The sequence below is a fragment of the Bubalus kerabau genome, chromosome 13, assembly GCF_029407905.1.
Source record: "Bubalus kerabau isolate K-KA32 ecotype Philippines breed swamp buffalo chromosome 13, PCC_UOA_SB_1v2, whole genome shotgun sequence".
Taxonomy (NCBI): Eukaryota; Metazoa; Chordata; class Mammalia; order Artiodactyla; family Bovidae; genus Bubalus; species Bubalus kerabau.
The window spans coordinates 61834271-61857868 of NC_073636.1; the positions used below are offsets into that span (position 1 = coordinate 61834271).

At 49.6% G+C, this 23598-nt stretch overlaps 1 protein-coding gene across 5 annotated transcripts in view; it reads right to left on the bottom strand.

Annotated features, from left to right (window-relative positions):
* Positions 1-251: 251 nt before the first annotated feature.
* BCL2L1 (BCL2 like 1) overlaps positions 252-23598 on the bottom strand; it is a 51154-nt gene continuing 27807 nt past the window's right edge. For 4 of the 5 annotated variants that reach the window (XM_055544699.1, XM_055544697.1, XM_055544698.1 and 1 more), the window contains exon 3: positions 252-1780. In XM_055544699.1, coding sequence (XP_055400674.1) covers positions 1643-1780 — 138 coding nt within the window. In that variant the 3' untranslated portion in view covers positions 252-1642. Of the gene's footprint in view, positions 1781-6421; positions 6575-23598 lie in introns of all 5 variants that reach the window. The other variant, XR_008701623.1, reaches the window with a different exon arrangement.

Consider the following 23598-nt stretch of genomic DNA (forward strand, 5'->3'; position numbering starts at 1 on the left):
AGGAAGAAGGGACTTGTCCAAGGTTAGGGCAGCAGAGTCAGCACAGGTACCCGGCTCTCCTGCACCTCTTCTGCTAGCCAAGCGTCCCCTCCCAGAGCACACAAGAGCCCAGGCCCTTTGCTCACGAAGAACACATTTTATTACTGAACTGCACCTTCACTTTCACACAGACTATTTCAAAGAGCTGGAAAAAGTGTGGGGTGGGGGTTGGGGGAGGGACAGGTGCCTCTCAGGAGCCAGGACCCCGGCTGGCTTCCCCAGACCAGGGCGGGGGGTGGGGTGGGCTGGGGGTGCAGGGAGCATCAGGCTGTTCGATCTCCGGGCACCAGCTCTCCACGTGCACACGCACTGCAAGCCAGCAGCTCCTCACACATAAATACAGACACGCTTAACAAAAATAGTATATCATCTTCACAAGGAATAAAAACTAGTTTCAAATATGTACAGCAGAGAGCCCGGGGTGGCCGGGGCTAGGCCTGGACCCCCAGGGATGAGACAGGCTGTGGGTGGAGCAGAGGAGAGAGAGGGAGGTCAGAAGAGCTCCTGGCCAGGCCATCCCGACCTTGGCAGCCGGGCTGCTCAGGCTGAATGGGGGTGGGGTACCAATTGTTCAGGCCAGGCAGGGCTGGCCCCTCCGGCCAGTCCCAGCTCCACCCCATGCACAAGGCTCTCCTTCCTGCCCTTCCTGCCTGAGGTAGGAAGACCCTAGGGCTCCCACAGCTGCTCCCTGTAGCTCCCCCTCACCTCTGGACCATGGCCCCTGAACCCCATGGGCAGCAGCCCAAGGCAAAGACGCCACAGGCTTATCTTCTTGCAGGAAGTGAGGCAGCTGAGGCCATAAACAGCTCTGCGGCACCTATCACAGGCCCAGTTGGTCCCTCAGTCATGGTCATGGAGCCAGGGAAGAGGAAGAACTGGGGTGGTGCTAAACTGCAAGGCCAGCCCAGCGTTGGCATGGGGTGCTTCCTACAGCTACAGTCCCCCATCTCGGGCGAGGCCGGCCTCTAGCCAGAGACCTCCAGAGGACACTGGGACTGGGGGAGGGACTTTGGCCAGGTCAGAGAGGGGGAGGGGTCCTGGTCCTTATTTCTTTATCCCAAGCATCCTGAATCCCTAATTAGTCAGAAGTGGGTCCTAAGTGGCTCTTGGAGGGTGGGGATGAATGGACGGGGGCCCAGGGCCGGGAGGAGGGAGGAGACAGGAAATGATCAATTCTGAGGCCACAGACATCAAAATGAAGGCAATCTATTGTCTCTCTTTCTGGGGAAAAGGGTCAGAAAACTTTCCAGCTCCCTGGCAAGAAAGCATGCTCAGGGACCCTAAATGCGGAAGGGGACCCACCAATCGGGTGGGGCACTCCGGCCCCCGGTCACAACCCCCCACACCTGTTAGCTTCCACTGGGGCAGGTTCTAGGGAATTTTGTGGGTTTTGATGCCACGACAATTGAGGAAGGTGGCTCTCACAGAAGCATGTAAATTCTAGAAAACTAATTGCGGGGGACCAGGTCTAGGTCCAACCCTGTGATGTGTGGGTGGCTGTGGGCTCCACGGAGTGGTTCTCCTGGTGGCAATGGTGGCTGGACGGAGAGATGTGGTGGGGGCAGGACGGGGGTGTGTGGGTGAGTTGGTGGTCAGTGTCTGATCATTTCCGACTGAAGAGCGAGCCCAGCAGAACCACACCAGCCACAGTCATGCCCGTCAGGAACCAGCGGTTGAAGCGCTCCTGGCCCTTCCGGCTCTCGGCTGCTGCATTGTTCCCGTAGAGTTCCACAAAAGTGTCCTGCCGGGAGACAGAAGAGAAGGGAACTGTGTGAGTTCTCAAACAGGAATGTGGCTGGGACAAAGTGGGTGGTCGGTGTGTGATGACTTTGCTGAGCTGAAAAACTGCAGCTGTCCATGCCCCCTTTAGGCCAGATAAAGGGTTAAGGGCGGCTCTTCCTCCTGACCCTCAGCTGGGGATAACCAACCCATTTTACTGCTGAGAAAACAGGTGCAAAGTGGGGGTAGAGTTCTGTCCAAGGTCAGCCAGCTAGGAAGTGGTCCTTCAGAACCTGAGATGGGAAAGAGATGGGCAGGGAACTGAGGGAGACCAAGGGGCTGGAACAGGAGAGGAGGAGAAGGAGGAGATGAGCCTGAAGGGGTGAGTGAGAGCTGGACCACCTGTGGTCTGGAAGCTTGGAGGAAGAGCCTGAGGGCAGTGCAGAACTACGAGGCCTCAGCCTTTCCACTGCTGCAAAGGAGGGAGAGAGGGAGGAAGGGAGAGAAAAGAGACAGGGGAAACTCTCAGAGTGATTCCGGGGCAGCGCAGGTCTGGAGGAAGCCTCTGACCAGGGCAGGCTGATGGGTGGGCAGAGCAGGGCGGAACAGAGAGGGCAGCAGCAGTGCAGGACTGGGGTGGGTCCATGAGGCCCCGTCCCCCACCCAGGGGGCATGACGGGGCCCAGGAGGAGGGAGCAACAGTCCTCTGCCCTGAAGCTAGTCAGGAGGGAAGCACATGATACCACAAAGGAGGGGCTGAGGGCTGAATGGCCCAACCTAGGGTGGAACCAATCTGTGGGGCAGGCGGAGGGGAGCTTGGAGCACCCTTTAAGGAGGGCGCCTTGCACCCCATTTGTCCTTTAATCCTCTCAATAATGCTGCAGTGCGGGCTGTCTCTCCCCACTGGCAGACCAGGAAGCCCGGCCTCTGAGTGCAGAGGAACTTGATCAGGTCACCCAGCTTTGTGGAGGAGCCGGAATCTAAAGCTGGTGTCTGGCATCTAGGATCAGTGTGCTTTGACTCCCCCGGGAGGGAAGAGACCACTGGCTGGTTCCAGAGACTGTGTTCTTGCTTCTCCACCATGAACTCACACTGTGGGCCCACACCCTACCTGGGCCAGAGTGGCTGAGCCGTGGGGTGGCCCCCTCAGACCATGCCTGCCATTTCTGGTTGGCTCCACGTTCCACCCAGACAGTTTGCTCACTACGATATGTGCCGGGCCCTACTTCTAGTCTTGACGACACCCCCTCACTCCATGCCAAGGTTTTTTAAAACACAGGTCAGAGTGTGGCACACCCACAGCTTTTCCTCGGACTTAGAATGCCAGTGTCTTGTCCGTTCATGTCCCTGGTACCCAGCAGAGGGTCATACACACTGAACTGACAACCTGACTCAAAGAATCCTCTATATTTATTAAGCCATTAGGGAGGCAGCAGTGATGTGTGAGCCAGAGCAGAGTCCTTCTAGAAAGGGGAAAAGGCATTGGGAAGGGAAGGCGGGCAGGTGGGGAAAACCCCACCACTGAGCCCCTGTCACTCCATGCTCTCAAGCTCTCCAAGGCTCCCCATCACACACAGAATCGAGTCTTCACCAAGACCAGTGAGGCCCAGTAGGCCCCAGCCACTCTGCACTGCACACTCTACTCTAGTTGACTGGGCTGTTGCTGCAACATCTGCTGAGCGCAGCACCTACTGCCCCTGTGGCCTGGAACACTCGACCCCAGGCTCCCTCATTTCACTTCTAACTCTGTTCAAATGCCATCTCCTCAGGGATGCCTTCCCTGGCCATCTTGTCTAATATGGTACCCCCTACCCTGATCTCTCGCTGCCTATCCCCTCAACTTGCTCTATTTTTCTTCTTAGCACTTTCTGGAAGCAGAGCCTGCTCTTTTGGGTCTTTGTTTTGATTGATCTCCTGCAGTTGTCATGGCTTGACGAGGCATAGAGGCTGTCCTGTTTCTGTATGCCCAGAACCCAAAACAGTGTCTGGCACAGAGTCAGTGATCAATAAATACATGAGGAGAACAAAGGTTTTACATGCCTCCTAAGTTCCAGACACTGTCATCCCCTTCACCTTCATCAGAATCCTCAGATATAGCAATCTGAGCCCCATGTCACAGATGAAACAACTGAGGTAGAGAATCGGACAGACCCTGCCTGGGGTCACTCAGTTAACAGGGGGCAGAGCCAGGATCAAAGCCCAGGACTGCCTGGTCCCAACCTGGGTGCTGCTGTCAAAGTGAAAGTCGCTCTGCGACCCCATGGACTATGCACAGTCCATGGAATTCTCTAGGCCAGAATACTGGAGTGGGTAGCCTTTCCCTTCTCCAAGGGATCTGCCCAACCCAGGTCTCCTGCATTGCAGGGGAATTCTTTACCAGCTGAGCCACAGAGGGCGCTGCTACAGCAGGACTATTCCCTATGTGGGGCCCGGGGTAGAGGGGGGCCTTGGGCCTGGGAAGAGAAGGGCAGTGGCAGCAGCCAGAGTCCTTAATCTTTGGCCTTCATCCTGCTTAGCCTCCATGGGTTTCTTGTTGGACCAGAAAATTCTTACAGGAACTGAAATTTTTCTGGTCCTAAGCGAAGGAGGCCCCAGTTGAAGTCACAAAAAAGACTGATCTGTGATGAGGGAGTCCTGGGCTGTGAGGAGCATGGGAGAGGGAGCCATGGCCAGAAATTATCCCGAGGGGCCAAATGTCCCACAAGAAACCAGGGACACTGGGCTGCAGCCAAAGTGGGAGAGGCCTCCTTCGATGGGAACTTTCCTGAAGTAGAGGGCTGGCAGCCACAGGAAATTTTCAGCTCTGGGCTGAGCTGGAATAAACAGGCCCCGTCCCTGCAAGGGCACAAAGCACTCACTGTCCAGGAACAGTCATTCCAGGGTGGAGGGAACATTCTCCTGTCGGTGCCACGGAGACAAGTCTCTGATCGGCCCAGCCCCCACCCGTGCATTAGCACGCTTGGACAATCTTCATCTCCATTTCAGAAGCTCCTCCTAGGGAGGGGGAGAGGATCCTGGGGATTGCTTTCACAGAGAGAGCAGGAGCAAAACGGGGTGTGCTGTTCCAGGGCGGGTGCTGGGGAGGCAGCGGTGAGGGTATATTTAGCCCACGGTTCACACGACACACTTGGAAACAAACACAGCCATTTTCTCGGCAGGCGGCTGCTCTGGGTAAACAAACAGGATTGCGGAGCTGCCCTGGTCTGGAAAAGCAGAGATAAGCCCCCACTGCTGCTCAGTGGCTCCCACTGGTTTGAGCCAGAGCTGCCGTGGTAGACAGGGGGTCAGATGTAAGGTGGGCAGCAGGGAGGTCAGCCTCTGATGTCCCAGAGGCTTTCAGGAGACCCAGCCTAAGGGACTGTGTGCATTCTCAGTGTGGGGCAGGGCAAAATGGGGTGAGCTTCTCTTTGCAGCTGTGATCGCTACCATGGGATCCACGTAGGGCTTTTCAGGACCACTGGGGACAGGGGTGGCTAATGACCTCCATGGGAGAACCATGGATTCCTAGGCTAGAGACTCGCAAGTCAACAAGGCCCACCTACTCACCCACTCTACAGTTTCAAAGAGCCAGTCTGTGGGAGAGCTTGGGCTCTACCATCTAGCATTGGGGCCCTTCAGAGTGATTAGACAAGAACCAGGGTCCCCAGGACAAGTAAGGCTGGGACCACTTTCAAGGTCCTACCTCCATCAGTCCCGGCCACCCGCGTGGGATGGCCACAGCCCCACAGCCCGGAGTGCTTCAGGCCCCTGAGCCTGCCAGCTCTGAGCCCTCTATCTGGTAACCCTCCCCACCTCCGCCTTAATCAGCCAACCCTACCCAGCTTATGTGACCACTTTGGAGTCCTGTCTTCCAAGACTTTCCTACTTATCCTTCCTTCAACTCCAGCAGGAACATCTCCTTTGTACTCCCAGAGATTTTGGACCTTCGTTCATACCGTAACTACTCGTTGTCTACCATGCCTGGGCCCAGTACTGAACAGGACAAATAAGGTCCCTGTTCTCACAGAGCTTATGTTCTAGTCCATGCATTCTCCATGGGGGTGGGGTGAGGACATAGCATAGAAAGAGATACACAGCACAGCTGTGGTATTCAAACTTATGCCAGGGCAATTAAGATAAACATCTCTAAAAACTAAAAAGACTCCTTAGTAGGGAGTGGTGAGGAGAAAGTAACGTTGAGAAACACAGTCCTAGAGAGAAGCAAAGAGAATAAGAAGCAAGACAATTTCAGATATGATGGGGTTTTGAAGAGAGTAAATCCTAGGCAGGTGGTAAAGAACACCAGTGGACTGACTCAGGTGGAGTGGTCAGAGAAGGTCTCTCTGGGGGAGGGTGGGGAGTCTAAACTGAGTCCTGAATGACTAGGTGGCAGTGGCCAAGGGAGGAGCAAAAATCTTGGGTGATGAGATTTCCCTGCGGGGCCAGTGGCTAAGTCTGCAGTCCCGACACAGGGGCCCAGGTTTGATCCGTTTGGGGAACTAGATCCCACGTGCCACAACTAAGACCCAGTGAAGCCAAATGCAAAGAAAAAAACAAACAAACAAACAAAACTCTTGGGTGAAAAAGAGCACGTTCTAGCAGAAGTACCAAGTGCCAACACCCTGAGGTGAGAAGGAGAGGCAGCAGCATCCCCAGGTTGAGGCCATCTGTATGGTAGTCTCACCTGTCAGTCCGGGGACTCGGTATAGGCAGGGATCAAGACTGACATGTCTGAAGCCAGGGGCTCATCCAGACAGGCACAGACTGGCTTCAGCTAGATCTCTGCCCAGAGAAAGTCAACTGCACGATGAAGGTTACCTTGCAGCCACCTGCAATCCTGCAGAAGTCAGGAGAAAGGCTGGCACAGCATTGTCCTTGGGCAGCGGTCCAAGTGCCAGTGGACCACCTGCCTTGCCAGGGACTGGAGCGCACTTCCTGCTTGAACCCAGTCAGTTCTCCACTATTCACCCCTCCCTCTCACCTCCCCCACCTCCATGCTTCTGAGAGGCGTGGTTTTGAGCAGGTTACTTCGCTTCTTGAGCCCATAGTGTCCTCGACTTTCTAAATAACAGTATAATATCTGGGACATCCCTGGTGGTGCAGTGGATAGAAATCTGCCTGCCAATGCAGGGAACATGGGTTTGCTCTCTGGTCTGGGAAGATCCCACATGCTGTGGAGCAACTAAGCCCGTGCGCCACAACTACTGAACCTGTGCTCTAGAGCCTGGGAGCCACGACCACTGGAGCCCGTGACCCAGGAGTCCGTGCTCTGCAACAAGGGAAGCCACCACAATGAGAAGCCCATACACTGCAACTAGAGAGCAGGCCTAGATCACCACCAACAGAGAAAGTCTAAGAAAAAGCAATGAAGACCCAGTGCAGCCAAAAAGGAAAAAAACCAAAAAACATAATATCTGTTATGATGGCAGCTGACCTTTGTATCACACAAGTGAATGTTTTGCCTGCTCCAGGCACTGAGCTGAAGCACTTTACTCCAAGGAAGGCATATTCCCAGGGCACATGCACAGTCACGTTCGCGAGTGAGTGTTTTTGGTCCTGTCTCCCCAACTAGACTGTGTGTGGTTTTTGTCACTTGTACCTCAAGAGGCTGGTGCTGTACCTAGAACACAGCAGGTGCTGTTCTAGATGAATCCATTTGAGATGAACAAATGACTACGTCTAGTCAGCCCTCAGAACATTTTTATCGGAGCCTCATTCTACAGATGTCAAGATGGCGGCTTCAGTGTTCTCCCATAGTCTCTGTCCAGCAAGCGGGAGGACTGGGATTTGTCTGAGTTCTGGCCTCTTGCTCATGCTGAGGTCCAATCCTGCCTTCTTGGGTCCCTGCTGTCTCCACCCACAGAGAACTAGGTTCCTTAGTGGCGGCAGCAGCAGCTGACATTTCCAGAGCACTTACCTTGCAAGACCCTCTCCTTGGTCCTTTCTATGGATTGGTTCTTTAAACTGTCTCTACACTCTGTGGGCCAGTGGGTTCTACTGTTAACCTGCCATACAGCTGATAGACCCGAGGCCCACAGATAATGTGCGACTTGCCCAAGGTCACACAATGGTCTGGTGACATGACTGGGTTGCCTGCACCAACAATCTGGCTCCAGTGCCTTTGCTCCTAACCTCTACCCAGGACTCTGCTCACTTACAAAAGGACAGCTGTTCTCAAGGCCCTATCACGGGCCAGGTGCACACACTATTACTGAAGGAGGGCCTCACTCTAAGCTCAGGTAGGCTGAGGCTCAGAGATACTGAGAGACCTGTCTCAAGTGGGTAACTGAAGAACCAGTTCATATTCTGGGGCCAGGCCTATAGCCCTGGGTCCCTCTAGGAAGAGGAAGGTGGCCTGAAGCACCAGCTGAATGAATGAGTTCTGGCCCCAGGCCAACTGAGGGGAACTGGGTGCCACAGGAAAAGGATGTGACGAAGGCCAGGAGAGAAAGTGAAACCCTTCCGTCCTGGCTTTAGTGGAGAACAAGCACCGCTGCCAGACAGGCCCTTCCTTCCTCTAGTGTGACTCTGGAGAGCACAGGCCCACTGCTTCCTTCCTGCTTGGTTATTTGTGGAAAGAGGTAGGTGGAGAAGAGGAAGGGGCTCCTAGCAGCCCAGGGAAAGTGCCACGAACATCAAGAATGTACCTGACCCGGCCTCATCAAAGCCCTGCACAGGCAGGCCATGAGTCACTTTCTGCTCTTGGACTCAGTTTCTCTGAGGGAGAGGCTGACAAATGCCAACTAAATAGACAAATGAGGCCTTGCTAGGAGATCTCACAGAGATGGCAGGCAAGTGGGCAGTGGGGCAAACAAAGAGGCCTTATCACTCTCTCAGCAGGGAGCTGCAGGCGGAGACTCGGAAGAAGTGAGGTTTGTGGTTGGAATCCACTTCCCTTGGCTTTCCTAGGGGGGTGGGAGGAGGAGGGCAGGGGTTGTGTGTGGGGTTCGGCAAAATGAGAGGAACACAGCCTCTCTCCTCCACCCTGGGGACCACAGGCCTGGATGCAGGCAACTCAGAGAGGTGACTCCATGGGGCAGGGACAAAGAGATGGGTGGCTAGACAGCTGGGCTGACACCTCAGCTGAGTCAGCCCAGCTGGTGGGTGGCACAGCGGGCCTCTCTACTTCTGAACCTCAGTTTCTCCTGCTTTGACCTCACAGGCAGTGATAGTGAGGAAAGGGGATGAAAGCACTGGTAAAGCAAAGTGACCTTGGTGTTATGGTGGAAGAGGGTGGCATGGGGAGCCCAAGCCATTTGGGCTGTCAGGGCTATTTGGAGGCATCCTCACAGCAAACTTCTTGGTAATCTTTCTTTAAGTCTGCCCTTGTCAGCTGCCAGCCTCTCCCCCCTCCCCTCCCCCGCCCCCCCCCCACCTCCTCCCCCTCCATTAGTTCTAAGAAGCTAAACCTGACAGATGTGCTCATTTCTCAGAAAAGGAAGTGGTTGTGCCGGGAGGAGATAACACCTCCGCTAGGGAATTGAGAAAGCTATCAGGCCCAGCAGTGTAGCGCAGGCTCTCCACCGCCTCAGCTCAGAAGCAGGGTACCAGTCGTGGAGGCAGAGAGAGGTAATTCAGAAAAGCATTTACTGGGGGCACAGATGCTCATTTAGGGGCTCTCAATCTCCTTCCCAGGAAGTGATGGCTGAGATTTACTGAGCACTTACCAAGCACCAGGCATGGTGCTAAGAGCTTCATTGTGTATGTAAATTCACTGAATCCTCATAAGAACCCCATGAAGTAAGTGCTATCATTACTCACCATGTTACAGATGAGGAAACAGGCACGGAGAGGTCAAGTAACCTCCCAAGGCCATCCAGTTCATAAATGGCAGAGCAGGGATCTGAATCCAGGCAGTCTGGCTCCAGAGCCCAAAGGCTTAATGGCTCCTGGGCAGCTGCTACCTGCTCATATGCATTCATTCCCTGGAAATCTGAAACTCCCCTCATCTCAACCTTATTTTACCCTTGGTAACTAACTCCCTATTCACTTTTTTCTAGGTATTTTTATTTATGACTTATTTTATTTTTGGTTGCTCTGGGTCTTCACTGCTGTGTGCAGGCTTTCTCTAGTTGCAGAGCGTGCGGCTACTCCAGTTGCGGCCCAGGATTCTTACTGCAGTGGCTTCTCTTGCTGCGAAGCACAGGCTCTAGGTGCCTGGGCCTTAGGTGTTGTGGCACACAGCTCAGCAGTTGTGGCTCATGGGCTCCAGGGTATGCAGGCTGCAGTAGGAACTCCCTATCTTTCATGAGTAGGTGGCCACAGCCTTTCATTCTTCTCCCAGTGTCCAGGGTGAGAAGGACCAAGGCTCAGCCTTGAAACAGAATCAGAAACTCAAAAGTGACCTTAAAAGATGCCCAAGCAACCTTCCATGTGATGCTCAAGCTCAGTCCTAACATCCTCACTTCCCAGTTGAGGTTCAGAAAGATGGAGAACAAATCTATAGATTCAGTGCAATCCCTACCAAAATATTAATGTCATTTTCCACAGAATTAGAACAAATAATCATAAAAGTTGTATGGAAATACAAAAGACCTCCAATAGCCAAAATAATCTTGAGAAAAAAGAAGAAAGCTAGAAGCATCATGCTCTCTGATCTGAAACTATACTACAAAGCTACAGTAATCAAAACAGGTTGGTACCAGCAGAAAAAACAGACACATAGATGAGTGGAACAGAGAGACCAGAAGTGAACCCACACTTACACGGACAGCTACACGCAAAAGACTCAAACTGGACGCTTCTCTCACACCATGCACAAAGATAAATTTTAAATGGATTAAAGGCTTAAATTAAGACCCCAAACCATAAAATTCCTAGAAGAAAACACAGGCAGTATGTTCTTTGATTTGTAATATGATATTTTTTGGGTACATCTCCAGAGGCAAAAGAAACAAAAGAAAAAATAAACAAATGGGACCACATTAGACTAAAAAGCTTTTGCATGGAGAAGGAAACTATCAACAAAGCTAAAAGGCCACCTACTAAAAGGGAGAAGGTGCCTTTTAGAAGCTAAAAGGCAGAAGATATCTGCAAACGATATAGCCGATAATGGGTTAATATCCAACATATACAAAGAATTCATACAATGCAACATCAAAAAAACAAATAACCAGATTACAAAATGGGCAGAGGATCTGAACAGACATTTTTCCAAGGAAGCCATACGGATAGCCAACAGGTACATGAAAAGATGCTCAACATCAAGAAACATTAGGAAAAGGCAAATCAAAACCACAATTGGCTAACACCTCACACCTGTGAGAATGGCTGTTATCAAAAAGACAACAAATAACAATCACTGATGGGGATGTGGAAAAAAGGGAATCCTCATGTATCATTGGTGGGAATGTAAATTGGTGCAACCATTACGGAATGGAAACAGCATGGAGATTCCTTAGAAAATTAAAAATAGAACTACTATATGATCTAGCCTGCCTGCTAATGCAGGGGATGCAAGTTCGATCTCTGGGTCAGGAAGATCCCCCAGAGAAGGGATCTTGGCAACCCACTCCAGTATTCTCACCTGTAAAATCTCATGGACAGAGGAGCCTGGTGGGCTACATTCTATGGGGTCACAAAGAGTTGGACATGATTGAGCGCACGCGCACGGACACACACACACCACAGAATCTAGCAATATCACTCTCTGTATATTTATGTGAAGAAAACAAACATACTAATTAGAAAAGATAAAGGCACCTCTATGTTCACTGAAGCATTATTTGTAACAGCCAAGATACGGAAACAACCTAAGTGCCCATCAACAGATGAATGGATAAAGAAAATATAATACAAATACACAACACTAAATACTAGCCATTAAAAAAGGATGAAATCTTGCCATTTGTGACAACATGGAGGGACCTAGAGAGTATTATGCTTAGTAAAATAAGTCAGACAGAGAAAGACAAATACAGTATGATTTCACTTATATGTGGACTCTAATCCAAAACAAACAAACAAAAAACAAAAACAGAGATATAGATACAGATAACAAACAGGTGTTTAACAGAGGGAGTGGGGTAGGGACTGGAAAGAAATAGGTGAGGGAGATGAAGAGACATAAACTTTCAGTTGCAAAATATATGAGTCTTCATGAGTATGAAATGTACAGTGTGGGGAACATAGTCAATAATTATGTAACGCCTTTGTATGGTGACTTACCTTAACTACACGTATTGTGGTGATCGGTTTGCACTGTACAGAATTATTGAATCACTATGCTGCATAACAGGAACTAACATAATGTTGTAGGTCAATTATATTTAAAAAATCAAACAGGGACTTCCTTGGTGGTCCAGTGGCCAAGACTTCATGCTCCTAATGTGGAGGACTGGGGGGCTGGGGTTCAATCCCTAGTCAGGGAATTAGATCCCACATGCCACAACTAAAGATCCTGCGTACCCCAGTGCAGCCAAATAAATATTTTTTAAAAAAAGAAAGAAAAAGAGAGCAGATTTGTGGTTACCAGAGGCAGGGTTTGGAGGGATGGGGGGAGGGGGGAGGAAGAAGGTGGCCAAAAGGTAGAAACTTCCAGTTATAAATTGGTACTAGGGATGTAATGTACAAAATAAATACAATTAACACTGCTGTATGTTATATATAAAAGGTTTTAAGAGAATATATCCTAAGAGTTCTCATAAGAAGAAAAATTTTTTTCTACTTGATTTTGTACCTCTATGAGATGATAGATTCTCCCTAAACTTCCTGTGGTCATCACTTCATGATGTATGGAAATCAAATCTTTATGCTGTAAACCTTAAACTTTTACAGTACGTATGTCAAATACATTTCAATAAAACTGAAAGGAAAAAAACCAAACAAACAAAAGGAAAACTGGAGCGCCCTGATTACACAGTAGGTCTGTTTCACTCCAGATGGTCCAGAACCATGGAGTTATCGACAGGGCATTGTCTGCTTACACACTTGCTGTAAAGAATCCGCCTGCCAATGCAGGAGATGTGGGTTCCATCCCTGGGTCAGGATGATGCCCTGGAGAAGAGAATGGCAACCGACTCCAGCATTCTTGCCTGGGAAACCCCATGGACAGAGGAGCCCGGCGGGCTATAGTCCATGGGGTCGCAAGAGTCGGATGAGACTTAGTGACTAAACAACAACAACACATACGCACTTGTGAGAAGGGGCTCCCTTGGTCCTGTGTGGATCATTTCATTTTTGAGCAGCTCTTTTGGAAAACTTTTCCCTTTGATCGGCTCTAATGGAAAACTTTTTGCCTCTTTCCCTCTACCGCCTGTCCTAGCTGGCCTTAGTTCTGGTTCTCTCTCCTCTGCTGCTCTCTTCCAACTCTCCCAAGGGCTAACCAAGAAGGTAATACGAGCTAGCAGAGAAAGGTTAAGGCCCTGAGCCAGGTCCTGCTGCTCTCTGAGTATCAGCTTCCTCATTTATAAAATGGGAGTGCTATCTAGATGAGGCCAAGGATGGTGACAAGTTATCTTCCTTTTCTCCACCAAGGTGGGCTCCTACAGCAAAGAACAGGCAGGGACCCAATAAGTCTTGCAATTAGACTAAGATGTTTAGCTTTGGACCTCATTAATAATATGGGAATTAAAGATGTACTCATTTCACAAGAACATTGTGAAAATTCAATAGTAATTCATATAAAGGACTTAGAACTATATGTGACACCTAGTAGATTTGCAGTAATTTAAGTAATTATTACTGTTCTTATTATTAGACCAAGGCTCAGCTTGAGTCTTAGATCTTTCTCCATGGTCTGCAGGGTTTCTTCAGCTTTGTCTAGGGCCAGGCTGCTTACTCCTCACACACCATGATCTGTTCAGCCTCAAGATCTTTGCTCACATTGGTCCCTATGCCGAGCTCTCTCCTACTTATCTCTTAGGGCTCAAACTGCAGGCCTTAAGGAGGCCTTCTGCTCTCCTGCTCCAAGTCTCCTTGAGCTCTCTCACCCATTTGCTGAGCTGCTCATTTCTGACCATGAGCTCTGTCTCCTAGGCTGAGAGCCCAGTTCTGGGCCCAGAGAAGGTGCTGATGAGTAGGCCGAGTGGTGGGAAGGAAAGAAGGCCAGTTCCCTCTCTCTCTTAAGCCCCACCTTCATCGCCTGCAAAAACTAGGAGGAGGCCCCAAGATACCAGGTGACTGGGGCAGGGTACCTGGGGCTCCCCAGACACCAAGTTCTCCCAGGCTCAGGAGAAAGTTCTGGAAAAGACATCTTCTGCACTGTGTTGACACAACAGGCAGGAGGGACTAGGGTAGCAATCTATAAGGAACAGAGGCTTGATCTCTGGGGCCAACCCCCTTCCTAGTTCTCCTCTGCCTTCTGGGGTCTGTGCCTCCAAGTACTCCTCGGTGCAAAGCAGCCACTCCCTCCTCCCTTGTGCCCAGGGCTGCCCTACTGACAGCATCAGTGCTGCGCGCTGTGAAGCGCACTGGGCTGGGCATCAGCAGGTGTGGGTTTTGTGTCCCAGCGCTGTCACTGGCTTGCTTGGGGGTGAGTCCATTCCGCTGTCTGGGATGCTGGGAAAGTCTGGGACTTTCCTCGTCTGTACAATGAAGGCGATCATCTCAAAGGACTCTCATCAGTGCTGTAGCATGAGGAAGATGAAAATAACTCACACATGGGCAAATAACTGACTACCTGTGTTCTCTCTCAGGGGTATTTGAAAGATCCAGTCATTTAGTGTGGAAGGTGAGATGCAACATTCTCTCCAAGAAGGACTTGTTGCCTCCACTTCAAAGCCTGCTGAGCCTTGCCGTCCAACCTGCAGATTCCAGGGCAAAGGGCATTGGGCATATCTATGACCAGGGCCAGCTCCTCAGAGGGCCAGATCTTGCCAGGCTCTGCCCCAGTGGCCTCAACCTCCTCACCCCAGCACCGCCTCCAACTAGTCCAGACAAGTCCGGGTATTTTCAGCCACCTTTATCTGATCGGAAATGTTTGGAATTCCACAGCAGAAGGCAACAGCTCTGGAGGATTCGGCGACAGAGCAAATCCGTGCAACCCCTCCCTACCCCCCACCACATAAGAATGCTCTCATATACAGCGTGTGAAAGTTGCTCAGTCATGTCCGACACTTTGCGACCCCGTGGACTCCTCTGTCCATGGGATTCTCCAGGCAAGAATGCTGGAGTGGATAGCCATTCCCTTCTCCAGGGGATCTTCCCAAGCCAGGGATCAAATCCAGGTCTCCCACACTGCAGGCGGATTCTTTACTGTCTGAACCACCAGGGAAGCCCCTCGCGTACAGCCTTGTAACCAAAACCTCAGTGCTGAAGGCTCCCTCAGGCTGCAGCCTCCCTATTTCATCTTCACTGCAGCCCACCAGCCCCCTCAAAGCGCAGAATAGCAAGATGCCTGAGACTGGTGTCAGGAAAGCTGGAGGATTCTGTAGCCATAATACTGAGAGAGGGGCCACCTGGAGGTTTGCTGTTCACAGTCAGTGCCCACAGCACCAACAAACTGCAGAAGACCACCAGCAGCAGCATGTTCAACCTCTACTCTAAACAGATGGGAAACGGAGACCTGAGGAGGCAAAGGGACCCCCCCTCACAAGGCCTCTTGACTCCTCGAGTCCAACAGTGTGGGTTCTAACACACACAAGCATGGGTTCTAACCCCAGCTCTGTGACTGCCGGACCTGGGGCAAGATCCTTTATCTCTCCAAGCCCAGGGTACTGTCTACAAAGTGAGAATACTGTCATCACAGCCTTAGCAGCAAGGATTAAAAGGTCCATGGAAAGTGCTCAATAATTGTTAGCTGTTGTTTTTTTATAGCTAAAAATGAATGTCCCCATTTGTGCTTCTCATATCGTAGTCTCATTACTTATAGCTACAAACAAAAAACAACAATAAAAACCCCCACAGCTCATACTGACTTAGCCCCTACTTGAATTCTCAAAATCTTCCAAGTAGGTGTTGTCCCCATTTTACCAAAGAAGAAACTAAGACTCAGAGAGGTGAGGAAACTTTGTCTGAGATCTGGTTACCCAGTGAGGGTGTCTGACTCCACCGCACGTTAAGTCTGCCAGTGCAATAGGACAGATGCAGAAGGATGTGACTAAGCTCTTCCTTCCTTCCCCTCCTACCCACCCAGTGCCCACTACTTGCTGAGGATCTTGAGCCTTGGATCAGAGGCCATTTGGAGGCCAGGGCAGAGGCATGTTCCTTGGTAGCCCCCCTGGGTTTCTTGGTGGCAAGAAGAGAAGCATGCAGATGGCTGCTCTGTGCTTCCCTATTGTCTCCTAACCCAGCCCCTGCAAGGCCAGTCCTTGAAGAGACCCCCTCCCTCCATCTGGTCATTATCTTGGAAACAAAAGTCATGCCTAGTAGCTTTGGTGGAGCTGTTAGCTGAGGTCCAAGATAGACCCCTTTGTGGGTTGACCTGTGGGGCTGTAGGAGGATTACCTGCTTAGCTCTGGACACTCATTCATTTCACAAATCTTTATTAAGAGCCCACTGAATGCCAGGCACCATGTTAAATGCTAGAGATAAAACAGTGACTAAATTAGAAGAAAATTCCTACCTGCATAAGTTTATAATTTAATGGGACAAGACAGGAAATAAACAAATGTCAGATGGTGGTTAAGTGCAAAAAGAAAACTAAATGAGAGAAGGGGTTAAAAAGAAACACTTAGAGGGCAGAATTAAAACCTGGTCAGGGAAAACTTCCTTAGGAGGTGATATCTGGTCAGAGTCCTGAATGAAGTGAGGAAACAGGCACTGCAAGGATCTGAGGAAAGGCAGGGGAAGAGCAAGGGCCAGGCCCCGAGGCAGGAACACACTCAGGGCACTCCAAGAACAGGGAAGACGCCAGTGTGGCTAAAGCTGAGTGAATGAGGGGAGAATGACAGAGTGGGGTCTGGTAGTGGCCAAGGGTCAGAATGTGCAGGGCCTTGAAGGCCATTTAAAGACTTGAGCCTGTCCCTTTGAGTGAACACTGCAGGGTTTTGAGCAGCGGAGAGACATGATCTGATTTTGATTTTAACAAAGGCCCTCCGGTTGCTGGGTAGAGACCTGCAGGCATAAGGGACTGGTGATGACCTGATGCAGCCATCCGGGAAGAACATGAGGGTGGCTTAATCAGGATGGTGCCAGGGAAGCTGGAGAGAAGCAGTCAGATTCAGAATTTATTTCTTAACAGTAAAGCTGAAGGGATTTCCTAATGGACTGGATATGGACCACACGAGTTGCTTGCTTCTCTGGCCCTGTTTCTCATCTACAAAAGGCAGGGTAAAAGGCCTTTGAGGATTTTTTTCCCAGCTTGATAACTATGGGAACCCTGTGGGAGGAAAAAAGAGATAAAACCACTTCTGTTGTCAAAGCCATTTGCTCACCTGACCTCCAGGCACATGCAGGATCAAGGAGTAGCCAGACCCAGGTAGGGGTGGGCATAGCTTTATTGATAAGGGGAGGGGTGGGGCATCAGAGCTGTGCTATGTGTATCTAGGGCCTGCTAGGCAGAAAGTGCTCAGTGTCAGTGAATGAGGCAACGCTGGGAGGCCAGGATGTGTGCAAGAACGTTCCAGGTCCTTCCAAATTAACAAAAGAAGCCTGGCCCAAGGGATTCCTCTCCCAGCTTTCCTTCTGCATCTATTACATGGGCTGAGTCTCAAGTTCCCGTTCTTCATGAATGGGAGACTTCAATATCTGAAATCACCAAAGTAGACTTTCAGGGCTGGAAGGAAGCAGAGACACGTCTGATCCCCTCTAAACACAATTTCAGCCATCACTGTTTGAGTTTTATTTATGTGTCATGATTATTATGAACATTTTCCTATCAATTGACTTACTTTTTATTTTTATTTTCATTAGAGTTCACTCTTTTAAAAAAATTTTTTAATGGAGATAATTGCTTTACAACATTGTGTTGGTTTCTGCCATGTATCAACATGAATTGGCCACAGGTCCATACATATGTCCCCTCCCTCTTGAACCTCCCTCCCACCCCTCTAAGTGGTCGCAAAGCACCGGTTTGAGCTCCCTGAGTCATACAGCAAATTCCCACCGCCTATCTGTTTTACATATGATAGTGTATTTGTTTCCATGCTACTCTCTCCATTCGTCCCACCCTCTCCTTCCCCCGCTGTGTCCACAAGTTTGACTCACTTTTTAAAGTACTTTTTTCCGTACACACTTAGATATACGGAAAGGTCTTAACCTACTCCCCAGCTTGTTCTTTCTGCATCTTTCCTCCTTTTACTGAATGATAGTGGTTTCATCTGTCCAGGTATGGAAGCCTGGAACACCTTGCAGTCATCCTTAAGTCTTCTCTAGCTCTGATCTGTCAGCAAATTCCTCTGAATATATATTCAAAATTTATCCAGAATTTCACCACTTCTTACCACCCCCACCGTCCAAGCCAACATCATTTTTCTGCCTGTGTTGTTATAACCACATCCTTCCTGATTTCTCCGTTTCTTCCCTCTCTGGTCCTTCACACCGGAGCCAGCATAAGAGTCCTCTAAAGGCAGTAGGATCCGAACCTGTCTGCTTAAAACATTCCGCTGCCTACCCTTCCCATATCACTCAGAGGAAAAGCCACTGTGTCTTACCACGGCTTACACAAACCTCTGTCTTCTACCACCCTCCTTTGTGCACTCTGTTCTAGCCACACTCATCTCTGGTCTTCCTCAAACATGCCAAGCACACCCTTCTTACCTTGGGGCTTCTGCACCTGTTCCCTCCATCTAGAATGTTCTTACCACAGACTGTCACATGGTTTACTCCCTCAGGTCACGCAGATCTCTGCTCACATGGCTCCTCCTCAGAGAAGCCTTTCCCAATCACTCTTTATTAAAACAAACAAATACCAAGTGTTACCTAGCCACTGTCCATCCCAACCACCATTCCCTGTCTCTTCTGAATGTAAAAACTCCATGAAGGCATATCTCCCAGTAGTTAGAATGGTGCCTGGCATAGGCAGACACTCAGTAAGTATTTGCTAAATGAAAAACTCGAATGAAAAGGCAACATATTATTATTGATATAAACAGAAAACTAATATCATTTGCCACAAATGAAAATCAACATAAAATAAAAACACTATTAAAATTTTTTAATGTTTATTTGCATATCATCTGTAAGTTATCTTGAAGGTAATTGGTACCGATCCTGGTCCCACATCTTTATAAAGGAGATACATGAGGTCTCTGGTGGAGAAAGCTCAGGAAGAAATCAGCCAGTCAATTAGAGGCCAGTTCAGAGCAGCCACACAGGTGCCCTTTCCCTGGCTTGGAACCATGGCCCTGCCCTCCAGACTGCAGGCGAAGAGACTGAATCTTGGGATGGGCACAGCTAGGCTGGACCAATGGAGCCTATCTGAAGGGCCAGGAAAGCTCACCCCTTGGACAGGCACAGAACTGGCAGCTCTGCTGAAGAGAACAAAGGCCAAGCTAGAGGAGGCTCATGGGGCTGCACCGTGGGGGACGGGCATGCATAAACCTGTAGGCAAGGTCCATGGAGACCAGACAGCTGAGAGCAGAAAGGAAAACAGGCTAGGTCCCAAAGGGTGGTAGCTTCAATCCCGTAAACACCAGACAGGCGTGGGGGTTCGGGTGCAGGCCTAGGGGCCCAACTGAGCCCAGGGGAAAGACGAGACCTTCCCAGTCTCCTCCAACAGCTATGATGAGGCCAAGCTGCCCTGAGCAGAGCACTGCCAACCCTGCTACTATTAACCACAGCAGGCATTAGACATTAGCGGGGAAAGAGACAGGGACACCCTCCTAGTCCCCACATCCAGATGGTCTCTCCCAGCACCCTCCTAAGTCCTAGCCAGCTCCATCTACCTGGGCCCTTGAGGACTGGACCCCTGTTTGGAGGGGTACTTTCTTTTCCCACCCCCACAGGGCTGAGCACACATGGCTGCAGGTGCAGGGGGTAGATCGAGAGCTGTTATAACTGCCAGGCCAGCAACGCCTGACCTACATCTCCATGGTTGGTCATGCAAAGAAAAATACCAGGGATTTCCGTTGGTGTTCACCCACTGCAGCTGCCAAGGGAAGGCTGGGCCTTTTGAAGGCCTGTTGTGAGTGGGGTGGAACAAGTGGTAAGCTGGCTGACAGGCTAGGGGCTGGCCTCTGAATTATTTCCTGGTTTTGAGGACCTCCTTAGCTTTCAGAGAATCTATCAAATTTTTACCTTTTTTCTACCAAGGTCATCTACTGAAGCTCCCCCTGCCCCCCCTTTTAGTATATCACCCTTAATAAGAATTGAGAGAGAAAGAGAAAATGAGAATGAAATTCTATTTGGGAAAAAACTGCCCAAACTAAACATTTGTTTTAACTGTAAACTGTTGGCATCTGGAAGGAGACTTTAGGTTTGCATAGAAAAAAAGACAATTTGGAATCTAGTTTTGCAAGGTAGTGTGAAAACAACCTGGGACCTCAGCATCAGGATGCTGTGTTTACTACTGCTCTGTAGTGGGCAGAGACCTATCTGGCTGTGGACAAGTCAGTTAAGCACCCTGGCCTCGCTCTTCTCATCTGTCAAGCGTGGAGGAGGAACCAGAGGATCTCTAAGGCTCTCTCTGCAGCTTCAAAGTGCTTTGATCCGATCCCTGAGGCCTTCCTCTGGCAGGATTGCACCCCACCCCCATTAGGGCAGGGGTGCAACATTGTGTAAGAAAAAAGTAAGCTCTCTTTGGTGACAAGAGACCAGAGTTCTAACCCAGTGTTGCAATTTATTAACTCACTGTGTAGTCTTGGGCAAGTCACTGCAACTCTGGGGGCACATCACTTTTTTCACATGTAAATCACAGACTTGAAAGTGGGTTGAAAAAAGCTCTACAGGAACTCCAGTGTTACTGTGCCTCCCTTATGTCACTGACCCCTTAGCATACACCTGCCTCCTAAAGGGCACATTCTTCCCCTGCAATTGCCTCAACCTGCAAATCATAAGACTGTAGAGACAAAACAGAGGGAAGGTGTGAGAACCCCCCTCTAAACCCCTTCTATCTGACTGCAGAGCTTGTGTTCTCCGACTACAAAAATGTGGAGGTGGCATGGATGGTGGAAAGGACTTGGGATTTGGAGTCAGAAGACCTCAGTTCCCTTCATGGTTGAGCGGAAGACCTCCTCTACACCTCCCGGGACAATCAGAGGCTCAGTGAGATAACGCATGTGCGCTCAGTTCTCAGCTGTGTCTGACTCATTGTGACCCTTTGGACTATAGCCTGCCAGGCTCCTTTGTCCATGGAATTTTCCAGGCAAGGATACTGAAGTGGGTTGCCATATCCTCCTCCTGGGGATTGTCCTGGCCCAGGGATCAAACCTGCATCTCTTGCATTGGCAGGTGGATTCTTTACTGCTGAGCCACCTGGAAGCCCCTGTGAGATAATATATGGATGCAAAGCAGCACTGGACAAAATTCAGTCAATGACCCTGTGCTATTACGTTGTGACCCAAGCCTGGGTTTCCCCACAGCATGAAGGAGAGCGGAAGACACAGCTGTAATATCTTAGGGGTGTAACAGCTCCACTTTTCAGTCTTCTGTCCTGAACACCTTGGCCTCTCTCTTCTTAGCCGTATCTGTCCATCCTTCCAGACTCCCTTTACCTGGAGTCTCCAGGCCACCCAGCACAGAGCCCACAGTGCTCTCCCTGAGAGGCTGTGGAAGGGCTGAGTCCTGAATCTGACGCTAACTCGCTGTGCACTCTGGGCTGGTCACTTAAACTCTGAGTCTCAGGGTCTTTACTTATAGGTACCTACAGTCTCATGACCTAAGTTGTTAAGAGGTACGCCTATACTTTATACATATCTTCTCTCCCATGGGAGCAGTGAGCACCTCACAGGTGTGCAAAGAGCACCTGTTTGGGAGAAGGGTCCTTTCTGAGGCAACATCAGTGGGATACCATCGCCAATGACCACTCACCAATCCTCGGGCATCACACTGCAGCCCACTCTTTGCCACCCTGTCCTGAATGGTGGGGACAGGGGTGGGGAGTATGAGGTAAAGGGGAGCTGTAGACCCTCTCCTCTAAAGCAGTCACTGTGAGGTGGAGAAGCCCGATTCTCCATCTGAGAGGGCATCAAACAATACAGAAAAGTGGAAGAGGCAGAGAGCCAAGGGATATCCATGGACACTAGACTGAGTGAGTGAGGGTATCTGAGTCTACTAGACTGTACTTGGATTCTGTCCTTATTAGCATCTGACCTGTCTTACTCTCGGTTCACTACTCTGGACAACAGGGACAGTATGTTTCCCAAGCAGGATTACTGTGAGGGTTTAAAAATACAACACAGTGCACTTTAAAGCACCCTGCACGTAACAGGTTCTCAATAAATGTCAGCAATTATGTTTCATTAGTATATTCAGCATAGATGGGTTATGTCATTGGGCCCCTCTGCCAGCCAAGAGACTGCACACCAAGAACCAATAAGACTTATGGCTCTCTATAGCAACTGGAGCTCTGGATGGAGAAAATTCTCTTGACAGAATCCTGATTAGATTTGGAAACTATAGAACTCTCAGCTCAAAACAGACCAGAGACCTCAGCTCAGACATATGTGAGTCCCCTCTGGGGACTCCACAGCTTCCTGGCTGTGTGTTCTTCAGGCCAGTTACTCTGAGTCTGATTCCTCATCTGTATTAGACTCTGAGACCATGTGTTATTCCTCCTGAGGGGCAGTCAGCGTGTTATTTAAGAGCACAAGTGTTAGAGAATTTAAACCTGTGTTTGATCCCAGCTCTGCAACTTACTATTAGGTTGGTGCAAAAGTAACTGTGGCTTTTGCATTATGGAAATTTACCTTTTAATATTGGAATACATTCTAAATAAATGTGGTTATGTTATACATCATTTTAATGTGCATTTTGCACTTTGTTTATTTTTTTGCTAATGACTTATTGGAGAAGGAAATAGCGACCCACTCCAGTATTCTTGCCTGGAGAATCCCAAGGACAGAGGAGCCTGGTGGGCTAGTCCATGGGGTTGTAAGAGTGGGACATGACTTAGCAACTAAACCACCACCACCACCACTAAAGACTTATCACTTGCTATTTATTTTATATTTATTTTAGACTATGGAAACGATATTAGACAAAAAGCCAATTTGAGCGATTTCCTTATTTGAGTTCAAAATGGGTTGTAAAGCAGTGGAGACAACTCGAAACATCAACAACACATTTGATCCAGAAACTGCAAACGAACGCACAGTGCAGTAGGGTTCAAGAAGTTTTGCAAAGGAGATGAGAGCCTTGACGATGAGTGCAGTGGCCAACCATCGGAAGCTGACAATGATAACTGAGAGCATCACTGAAGCTGATCCTCTTATAACTACACAAGAAGTGGCCAAAGAACTCAAATGTTGACCATTCTACAGTCATTTGACATTTGAAGCAAATTGAAAAGGTGAAAAAGCTCAATAAGCAGGTTCCTCATCAGCTGTCCGCAAATCAAAAAAATCATCATACTGACGTGCTTGTCTTCTCTTATGCCACACAACGAGCCATTTCTTAATCAGATCGTGGTGTGTGAAGAAAAGTGGATTTTGTACAACAACTGACAATGACCAGCTCAGTGCCTGGACTGAGAAAAAGCTCCAAAGCACTTCCCAAAGCCAAACTTGCACCAAAAAAGGTCATGGTCACTGATGTTCTGCTGCCGGTCTGATCCACTACAGCTTTCTGAATCCCAGTGAAACCATTACATCTGAGAAGTATGCTCAGAAAATCGATGAGATGCACCAAAAGTTGCAACTGCAGCCAGCACTGGTCAACAGAAAGAGCCCAATTCTTCTCCACAACTCCCAACCGCATGCTGCACAACCAGTGCTTCAAAGGTTGAACGAATTGGGCTATGATGTTTTGCCTCATCTGCCATATTCACCTGACCTCTCGCCAACTGACTACCACTTCTTCAAGCATCTTGACAACTTTTTGCAG